Here is an 11,042-nt window from a genome sequence, read left to right as displayed (position 1 = left end):
AAAATGGAAGGTAGAAGTGGAAATACAACATATGATCAAGGTGGGACGTACGGTAAGGCTAACACCCAGAAAACTATTACCCAAGAAACACCTAATCCACGCCACTTTCAAACACACTTTCGCCGGTCATCTTGGCCAACGATACGTGGGCAGATATATATATATATATATATCGGCCCTGCCGGACTGGGTCTTAACCTGCCTCACATAATCCGGTTCTGCATCAGAGGGCCCACCTCGGTGGATTCACCGTATATCAACACGGTCTGTCCATTTTTTCAGCTCATTTTAGGGTATGTTACCAAAAATGAAGTAGATAAAAATCTCAGGTGGACCACACCACAGGATACAGCTTGATCCGAAACTTTTGAAGCTCTCCAAAAGTTTTTAATTGTTGAAATTCAATCCCTATTATATGGTCCACATAAGATTTGTATGTGCTTCATTTTTTGAAACATGTCCTAAAATAAAAAAAAACTGATGGAAGGCATGAATATAAAACACATACATTAAAGTGGACCCCACAATCAGGGCCGCACCTACGTTGTTGGACCCAGGGTCGCACCTAAACCGCGTTCATGGAGCTTCTTGGCCTAGCCTCCATCCAGACAGGGGCTCTGTTCGGCCACCGTGATGTATAGCTTTTATCCACGCTCTCCATGCATTTTTACAGTTCATTGTAAGATATGAACTCAAAAATAAGTTAGATCCAGGGCTCAAGTGAATCACACCGTAGGAAGGGAACGCCTACCATTAAAAACTCATCGAGGAACGAGCTTTGATCAAGCCGATATTTATTTTTCCCTTCATCTAAGTCTATATGATCATTTGAACAGGTTGATGAAAAATAAACATATCGGTTGGCTCAGGAAAATTTCAACGGTGGGCATCATTTTCACGGCTACTTCCTTTGGTGTAGTCTACTCGAGGCTTAGATCTACCTCATTTTTTTGGCCTATAACTTAAAATAATTTTGAAAAATTGGATGAACTACGTGGACAAAACCATACATCGAGTTCGTCGAGAACGGATTGGCTACTCCCCCTGCCATCAGCCCGGTGGCTGATGGTCGGTGGTCTGTGGGCCCCACCATGATGTATGTGTTTCATCCCTTCCGTTCATCAATTTTTACAGATCATTTTAGGTTTATTATTAAAAATTAGAAGGATATAAATCTCATTTGGACCACACCACAGGAAAACAATAGTGATTGGATATCCACCATTAAAATCCACCTAAGGCCCACTGTACTGTTTATTTGAAATCCAATCGGTTGATTAGGTCATACAGACCCAGATGAAGGGAAAAACCAAATATTAGCTTGATCTAAAACTTTTATGGTCAACAAAATTTTTTTAATGGTCAACGTTCATTCAACACTGTTTCTTGTCATGTGGTCCAATTGAGATTGGGATATACCTAACTTTTGGTCTCATACTATAAAATGATCAAGAAAAATATATTGACGGCATGGATGAAACACATACATCATGGTGGGTCCCACATACCACCGACCACCAGCCATCATGGTGAGGCCGCAATACGCTCCTCGTAATTTCGGAGGCGTGCGATCATCCCCCTGCGGTGAAAACGAAAAGTAATTGACAGTGGTAAATACCGTCGTTGATGCGAATGGAAGTGATTATGGTGTCAGATACCGAGATTACGTTGATGATACGGAAATTCTAACTAAGTGTACTCCCGCGTGAGATGGACAGTGAGCTTCGCTTTACATGTGGAAGACGTTTGTGAGATCTAAGCCATTCATCTCGTAGGATCATTTGCGACCATACACATGCACAGAAATCTTTAGGGGTCACACACGCATGAGAAAAAGGTGGGTTGGAACACATGAACAATGGTCCATAATCAACATATGTGGGGCCTGCCTTCTTTATCGGAATGCGCCCTACATGATCAACGGCCCGAATCTCACATACGTGTTTCATGTCCCTGTAAAGGTTTGCCTATGTGCCTAATAGACCAATGATTCCTTTCATACTCCATTCACAACTGTTGTCTTACTACGATGAATGTGACCCCTTCAATTAGGTCCATACATCTAGCTAGCTGTGGGGCCCAATCATCACCATCATCTGATAGTGACGAATAGACGGCATTGGATAGCATATTCATATACCCAAATAGCTCAAATGCACCAATGCTCTTCTCATCCACTAAAAAGGAAATTCCATTCATGGCACGGGAGATGTCCTTCTGACACATTATTAAATGGTGGCACCCGTATGTCGGATCCAGGCCGCTCATCCGGTCGGGCGCCTTGAAAATGCTGCGGCCCAAAATCAAGTTCTGCTCACCTGGTGGCCATACAAGTACATTGAGTGTAGACTGCTGTTGACGGTTCATTTTTTTATCCACGCGTGGCCCACCTGAGGAGAGGACTGGCATGATTTGTGACAAGGGCGTGTTCAAGCATGCCCTTTGAAATGAATGGTCCGATTGTCACAAACAACTGCCATGTTCGCCTTCTCATCTCATCGTATGGAGAGACACCCAAGAAAACGTAACTGTAGTAGACCCTCAGGGTCTATTTGGCCGGGCGAATCCGGCGGGATTAGGAGGGATGGGATGGATTTTAAGGTGATGATGGTGATGTCAGTGGAGTGGATTGTTTTAAGATTTTTGAGATGGCTTATCTTCCGTGACAAGTTCACCGGGTCTGTTTGGCCCGTATCCCAGGACATCGGGATCTTATACCTCCTAATGCCATGGGATTGGTCCGGGCTCTCAAATTCCGCTAGCGTGGGTGTGCGAGGGTGTGTGTGTGCGTGTGTAAAAAAAAAAGTGGGCGTGGGTTCGGTGGATCCGGGATCCACCGAGGTGGGTGGTATCCCTGATTGTGGGGCCTACCTTGATGTATGCTCCTTACATACACACCGTCTAACCGTTTTTCAACACATTTTAGAGCAAGATCCAAAATTTAAGCAGATCCAATTCTCAGTTTGACCATGCCAAAGGAAACAATGGTGATCTTCCATTAAAAACTTCTTGTGGGCTAAGAAAAGTTTTGGATCAATCTGATATTTGTATGGGCCCTTAATCCAGGACTTTGTGACCTTATCAAAAGGTTGGATGTAAAATAAACATTTCGGTGGCCCCCAAGAAGTTTTTAATTATGTGGATTCAATCACCGCTGTTTCCTGTGGTGTGGTCCACCTAAGGTTGAAATATGGTTCATTTTTTGTAATGTGCCCTAAAACGAGTTGTTAAAACGGATGTACGGCGTGGATTTGAAGTAAATAAATCAAGGTAGGCCCCACAGTTAAGGATCCACCCACCTCGGTGGATCCATAAGCCGCGCCCACGTAAGGTGGGGGTCTGTTTTAGTTGGACAAGTGGGGCCCATAGTCCATTGATCCATGCTTATGATATGATGGCCCTACTGCTTCATGCACCAAAAGTCTCCACGGTATTATCTCATCCGTTCAAATGGTGGCCCCCAAAAGGAGAGCCAAGATTCTTGATACTAGATCTTCCAGTCGGGAGATCTTTTCCACATGAGGCATCTGAAATGGGCCCATCAAATCAACGGTTCGGATCAATGAATATTGGCCCCACTGGTAGAAAAGGGAAGGAAAAGCAAAACGCACATGTTCTCCGGAATCAACTGCCACTGTAGAAATACCAAGTGCTCTCGCCGCACGTGTTGAAACAAAGTAAACGTGTGGAAGTTTATCCCCCACACGTAGATAAAACCCGGGCCGACACGAGCAGCGAGTGGGCCAGAGATGGCCGTGTGGCCCATGTGATGGGGGTGGGTCGCCTGATTAGTGGCTCTGATCTGGCACACGTGATCCTCGTTTCCGCATGTGAGGCGAGCGCACGTCCTGCGACGCAAATTTCCAGCTTCAAGTACCCATTTAACGGCCGACATAGGCATTTGCGAGTAAACAAGTATCAGCGCATTGTACGGAATTCCGTGCCTCCATGTCAGCTCGGAACATGGGACCCACATAGACGAGATCGAAACCGTTTGTTTGGTATTTTTCTATAGTGAATTGCTTCTAATCCAAAAACTACAATGTTTGGACAATACCATCCATCTAATTGGTAGCAACCAAGTGACTACTAATATATCAAAGAAAGCAACGGTTCCCATTTATTAGATTGTTAGATATTCTAATTAAAGTAATTTCTGATCATGATTTATCAAACGCAGAAGCTGAAGGATGCCTCGTTCTGATCATCTTCTACATATGCCACGTGTATGGGACACAATCTTCAGGCACGATAATGATAATGCTGTGCCTCCCGAGGCATGGAAGCTGCTACGGCGGCGCTTACACTGCCGTGTAAACCGATGGTTGAACTATTGAAGTAACAGCCCACGTTTCGTTTGAGGTCGAGTCTAATCGCGACAGATCAAGGAGTGTATGTCGCTGGAAGGTGGATCTGATCCTCCATCTAGTACATCCTGCCTCCAATGGACTGCCCTCAGTTTTAAATGGACGATCGTATCCACTGATTTCTACAATCACATCCATTTTCCTATGTACGTCCACCTTCTATATGTATATCATCAGCTATTCAGTGTGGTTAGTTAAACATGTTTTATCAATCAAGGGTCTTCTGGTCAGGATCCATTATATGAGAAGTCTGGATCTACCCGAAACGGATTGGCTACTCTCCCTGCCACCAGCCCCGTGGCTGATGGTCAGTGCTCTGTGGGCCCCACAATGATGTAAGTGTTTCATCCATTCCGTTCATCCAGTTTTAAATATCATTTTATGACTTGATACCAAAAATGATAGGGATATAAATCTAAGGTGGACCACACCACAGGAAAACAATAGTGATTGGATGACCACCATTAAAATCCTCCTATGGCCGACTGTACTGTTTCTTTGACATCCAATCTGTTGATTAGGTCATACGGATCCAGATGAAGGGAAAAAATAAACATCAGATTGATCCAAAACTTTTATTGGCCCCTAAAAAGTTTTTAATGTTTGACGTTCATTCAACACTGTTTCCTGTAATGTGGTCCAATTGAGATAGGAAAATATCTAATTTTTGGTCTCATACAATAAAATGATCTATAAAAATATATGGACGACATGGATTAAACACATAGATCATGGTAGGGCTCACAGAGCACAGAGCTCCGACCACCAGCCATCGGCTGGTGGCAGGGGAGTAGCCAATCCATTTCCGGATCTACCGCCATACCAGCAAAGTTTCTGGTACTCGGCGACGAATAGTTCAATGTCATACAGCGCGTCGAAGTCAAAACCAACTGTTAAGAGAAAGTTCGATACTCCGGCGGAGCGTGATGCATGATAAGGAGGCGCTAAAAAATAGCACACGTGGAGTATACAAACTAAAATAAAACTGTGTAAATTATGCGTCTCAGATTAAATCTATCTTCAATTAAAATTACACTTATTTGATAATCCGAATATCGGATCAGGGGACATTTAATGGACGGTTAAGAATAAAAATATCCATTGGTCATGTTTCATCAAACAAGTTGCCCACGGATCAGAAATTGGGATTACTTAAAAAATATTATTTTAGAAATGTTGATTATAGATAGTGGTTTCAATAACGTAGACGGTTTAATTTGAGTTAATGCATCCAACTGTGCAATTTCTGTGTGCCTGCGTATCGAGCGTCAGAGTGTAGCAGAGTATCAAACAACTCTCTTAGAAATTATAAGGTACGCAGCCGGAGGCTTTGCTCAGCATACATTAGTTTTCAGTTCTGACAGGTTGGACCATTATTCAGTAATCTAGACTACTGAAATGTTGATTCCTACAGCATGTATTGATTTCTTTCTATAAATAACGAAATTCTCTATATAACAACTTTTAATCTTTAGATTTAATGTCCACGACGGACGGCTGAAAAGTGAAATACAGCAACGGTTCACGATCAACTGAAAAGAGTGAAGATATCAGAAACCATAATCTTCTATCCATCAATATTTCTGGATCATGGTTTATTTAGGGTAGTACGAAACGAAACAATGGTCCAGATAACCGATTGGTGGACCCCACTTGTTGGAATTGGAAACCCGCGTATAAGGCTCAAAGCCTCAGGTCACGTACCGTATAATTTCACTTAAACGCGAGTCGCTTGACGGCTAAGCGAAGAAGCATCAGCTTTTATGAGACTTGAGATAACGTCAAACCTGGCTTAATCCCAAAAGTGGACAGGAAGATGAGAACAATTTCGTCTACCATCCCATGGCATTTTCCGTAGTATATTTCCATTTCGAGGACATTTCTGTAAACAGCCCAAATAAATGTAGAAGACTGGAAGAGATTGCTGCTGTCTGCTACTTCTCATTGGCTCGTCTCGTCTTTATAAAGAGAGAGAAGCTTTTCTCTTCTCATCTGCTTTCATTTCATACCGCTATCAATAGCTGAAAATAAAGAAAAAGAAAGAAACGCTCCCTTGAATTCGGTGCTTTTTGGAAGAACAGAGGCGAAGAAAAAGCGATCGATTTTCGCCCCCTTTCTTCTCTTCCTTTCTGCTACAGCTTCGGAAAATAAAAATAATTTTATTTTTTTAAAAAAAAAGGTGAGGGTTTTGTAGCTTTTTCTCCGAGATTTCTGGCCGATCTGTATCGTTTTTCGGAAGAGGATGGGATTTTGCTGGGATTGAGAGTTGGAATTCATGGAATTAGCGCCTAGAGCGGGAGGTCTGCTGTAGAAAGAGCGGAATGGTCTCGTTTTGTTTGAATTTGGAGCTTTGGAGTCGGTTTCAATGACGAAACGGCGGAAATGGGGATTTTCAGATGAAGTGAAGTTTCTAATGCTTTTTGGAGTTCTTTGCTGATTTCTAGAGCTTGATCTGAGCGTTCTGGTCTGAAATCCACTGAAGGCACTACAATCGGAAGAAAGCGGTTGAGGTTTCTTTGAAAAGTAACGAATCTTTCAGGTCCTTGAAATTTATATGCTCTTCAGGGGTAAATGAGTTTCGGATAAGGAGCTTCTTGCTGAAAGTACGGAGGAATTCCGGCGGTTTTGTTTTCTTCTCGCAATCTAGGGTTTTGCTTTGCTTTTCAATCTCCTGATTTCCATTTTAGTGGATTCGAGTTGATCTGCTTGAGAAAAGCAGAAGATTTTCAGGCGGAAGCAAGGGATATATAATTCTCTGGCGCCGTTGAATGGCATGAATCGTTCCTTTCCTTCACTAGAAAGAGGAATTCGATAAAAACAGAGAATCGATGGAGCCCGATCTTTCTCATCATCGGCAGTTGCAGCAGCAGCAGCAGCAGCTGAACACCGGCCTGATGCGGTACCGCTCTGCGCCAAGCTCGCTGCTTGCTAATTTCGTCGATGGTATAGGTGAAGGGTGTGAGGATTTTCTTCCTCATTCTTCTAGCCCTGATGCAGAGAGCATGTTTGCAAGGTTCATGTCTGGCAGCGGTGGTGATTCTGACGATCTCCATGAAATCAGAGAGAAAGAGGCGGCAGCAGCTGCTGCTGCTGCTGCAAACCAAAGAAGCTCTCAGTTCATGGCGGCCCTCGAGCATGAGGCTGAAGCTGTTCCACAGCAGAACGGATTTTCTTCTGCCCAACAGATCATGTACCAGACACCGCCGCCGCTGCCTAATCACAGCTCAGCTGCAGCAGCTGCAGTTGATAGCACTTATAGGGTGGTGAATTCAATAGGGATGGATTCACCACCGGTGAAGAGTAGCAGCAACTCCTCCAACCTTATCAGGCAGAGCAGCTCTCCAGCAGGGCTTTTTCCGCACCTAACAGTTGAAAACGGTATGGCTGATCACCACCTATTTGATTTCTCTGATTGTTTGTTTTTTTTTTTTTTTCCTGAAAAAATTCACAAATAGTATCCAGAGCATAGGTCACTCAAAGCATTTGATCTTAGAATTTGAGGAATCTCTGTAGATCTTCTGTCTTGGCAGTTAGTTGATCTTTAAAATAGAAGAAATCTGATGTAGAGAACAAAATCGATTCATTTTCCTTCACCTCATCTTCGCTTTTCCTGAAGATAAATTTGTGGAATCTCTGTAAATTTTCTATCTTGGGAGTTAGTTGAACTTGAAAATAGAAGCAATATAATGTAGAGAACAAAATACTGAAGAATTCCGTTTTAGCAGGTTATGCTATAATGAGGAGCATGGGCAATTTCAGATCTGGGAATGGTTCCAATGGAGAAGCTACCACTTCAACTAGCAGGTTGAAGAATCAGACAAGCTTCTTATCAAGACAAACTTCCTCTCCAGGGTTGTTGGCCCAGATATCCGAAATGAAGAGCGAAAACCTTGGTGTGAGTAGCCCCGACGATGGGAATTTGGGAAATGATAACAGCGGCAATTGTTACATCCCAGGCTTCCCTGTTTCACCTTGGGATGATTCCCCGCTTGGGGAGAATTACTCTGGCTTTAAAAGGGGTAGAGATATCAATGGGAAGATGATTTCTGGTTTAAATCCATCAGAAACACAGGTATTTGTTTGCAGATCAGACCACCCTCATTTCTCTCTCTCTCTCTCTCTCTCTCTCTCTCTCTCTCTCTCTCTGACTTTTCAGTACTCTCGTTTATCAGAATGGGAAGGCAGGAAATCACTTGAGCCATCAGTACAGTTTGCCAAACACTTCGTCGGAGATGGCTGCCATGGAGAAGTTCCTGCAATTTCAAGATTCAGTTCCTTGCAAGATCAGAGCCAAACGAGGTTGCGCCACTCATCCGCGGAGCATTGCCGAGAGGGTAAGATATCGTCTACTGACATTTTAAATCTCAGAACAATTAGCTGATCATTTAGGTTTTATTGGGCTGTTTCTTCTGCAAATACTCATTTGGGCAGATTACCTGAGTGAGATTAATCTCATGAGACCAAACGCTTCTAACGTTACACCCTAATCACTAGGGCATGAGGATTGGCCCCTGATCTTCTCCGCTCACATGGATTGTTTCAGGTTAGACGAACCCGGATAAGTGAACGGATGAGAAAATTGCAGGAGCTTGTTCCTAACATGGATAAGGTAATGAAACTACACCAATCAGCTACTAAATCCGTTTTTTTTTTTTCCCAAAATCAGTTGTGGAAGATTCATGAAATTCCTTCTCTGTTGCAGCAAACGAACACTGCGGATATGTTAGAATTGGCTGTGGATTACATTAAGGACCTACAAAAACAGGTGAAGGTATTGAAATGAATAAAAACCCAAAAACCGCCCATCTAACTGTCTGTTCTCTCAAATTAATCACTATAAATTATTGCTAATGGCGGGTGCCTGTACTTTTCAGACGCTTTCGGACAACCGAGCAAGCTGTAGCTGTTCATCATCCAAGCAAAAGTCTTACCCAAATCCTGCAGTGTGACTTTATTGTACAGAGAAATAACGACCAAGGGTTGAGATTTCACTAGGGGAAAAAGAGAGAGAAGGTGGCCCACGCAAAAAAAGACAGAAAAAAAAAAGGCGGTGAGATTCTCCGCGATTAGATCTAGTAGGTTAACAGCTTCCCGTTGACGACGCAAAGTGTATAGCATGTCCAAATCATACTTCTCTGTTGTATGTAATTTACTTGTTTTAATTAATAGTTGATCATCAGCTTAGAAGAACATTTCCAAGTTCTTATAGGGTGAGATAAGAGGATAGTTTCCTGATGTACCCATCGGTCGGTCGAGCTGGCTGATCTGATGGGCCACGCAGCAAAAATCGTCTCTACTGCACGTTTTAACCCTTACTATCACTGGCCTGCAAATAGGCGGTCAGGAAAAGACCATGGCAAAGGAATTGAAAAAACAAAAAAGAAACAGAGTTTCTTTTTGCCTACAGCCTGACTAATAGGGCTGGCTGTCATCACTCTTAAGCTCGGCTTGCATTGAACTAAGCCCAAGCTTTTCTCAGGCCGTGACGAGCCAAATTAGACAGGCTTGAGCTCAGAACTGTAAGTTAATAATCAGCCCAGCCTAAGCCCGGCTTTAGCCCAAGCTAGAAGGTATCTACCACTCCTAGAATTGAAAGGGTCATCTAGGAGAATGCTAATTGTTATTTATAAATTTTCTAATCTAGAAAAATCCTATTAAGTAGTTATTTAATCTAAATTAGTCATTAAATATTTTAAAAACTATATTAAAAACAAAAAAGAAGTGTAACTTTTAAATAATATCCTTTGAATTAATAAATGGGTTGGGCCAGTTGGACTCAAGCCAGGTTAATAATACTTTATGCATAGCCCAAGTTCAAACCGATTAATAAATGAGCTTCACTTTTAAGCTCAAACCTAACCCCAGTAGAACACATATGGCAAATGTTGTTCTTCAATCAAATACAAGACTAGTTAACGAACTGCCCATATTTGGTCAAATGTCAGGTGTGCTAGAGTCATACGCGATTCGAATCAATTTAATGCTTGCGACCCAGTGCAAAATCATTCATAGGATCAAACCTATGAAGTTGTTTTTACTATCCAGCTATCAATGTTATTACAATGATTAGGCAATTTGGAAGGAGAGATTTAATTCTTCAATAATATCTTTTTTACTTACGCTAAGGACTTTTGTTTCAACAGTGATGGTGGTTTCCAGGTTTCTCGATAATGTAATGATGGATAAATGAAATTAAAAATAAAAGTTAATAGTCAATTTTATTGATATGTAAGCTTGTAATTACAAACGACAAGAATATAACGTGAAGAAAATAAAAGATAAATTACTTACAACCATTTGTGTGCACAAATAATCAAGGTGTGTGGTCAGTAGGATGTGTCCTATTTGATCTTCCAAGTATGAATTTGATTGATCAAGAAACTGACAACGATGGTCATGAACATGTACACTACTCTTAAGACATATTATAGTGATGGCGTTGGACAATAGTTGATCTAAGTTATGATAAACTTCGATCTTACTATAATGAGATTGGACAGAAGTAAAGGAATTAAGGTTAAAATTAAGATAGAATAGATAAAAGTGGAAGAATTAAGGCTTAAATTAAGACAATGTTGTATTGTTTAGAAAGGTTGTGTGTGTTGATGAGAGCCTGCAGCTCCTCAAATGTTGCTTTTATAAGCTCCTGGGAGCCGGTGGTCGTATATAAATTTT

At 42.0% G+C, this 11,042-nt stretch overlaps 1 protein-coding gene across 1 annotated transcript; it reads left to right on the top strand.

Annotated features, from left to right (window-relative positions):
- Positions 1 to 4,190: 4,190 nt before the first annotated feature.
- Positions 4,191 to 9,559, top strand: LOC131223971 (transcription factor bHLH130-like). Its single transcript, XM_058219566.1, has 7 exons — positions 4,191 to 4,313; positions 7,166 to 7,745; positions 8,093 to 8,439; positions 8,540 to 8,701; positions 8,911 to 8,976; positions 9,070 to 9,138; positions 9,242 to 9,559. The coding sequence occupies exons 1-7, from the start codon at positions 4,191 to 4,193 to the stop codon at positions 9,314 to 9,316; spliced, it is 1,422 nt and encodes a 473-aa protein (XP_058075549.1). The 3' UTR covers positions 9,317 to 9,559.
- The last annotated feature ends 1,483 nt before the right edge of the window (positions 9,560 to 11,042 follow it).

Source organism: Magnolia sinica, chromosome 13 (assembly GCF_029962835.1).
Source record: "Magnolia sinica isolate HGM2019 chromosome 13, MsV1, whole genome shotgun sequence".
Classification (NCBI taxonomy): domain Eukaryota; kingdom Viridiplantae; phylum Streptophyta; class Magnoliopsida; order Magnoliales; family Magnoliaceae; genus Magnolia; species Magnolia sinica.
The sequence above is the reverse complement of the archived record's forward strand: the minus strand, read 5'-3'. Positions and strand labels throughout refer to the sequence as shown.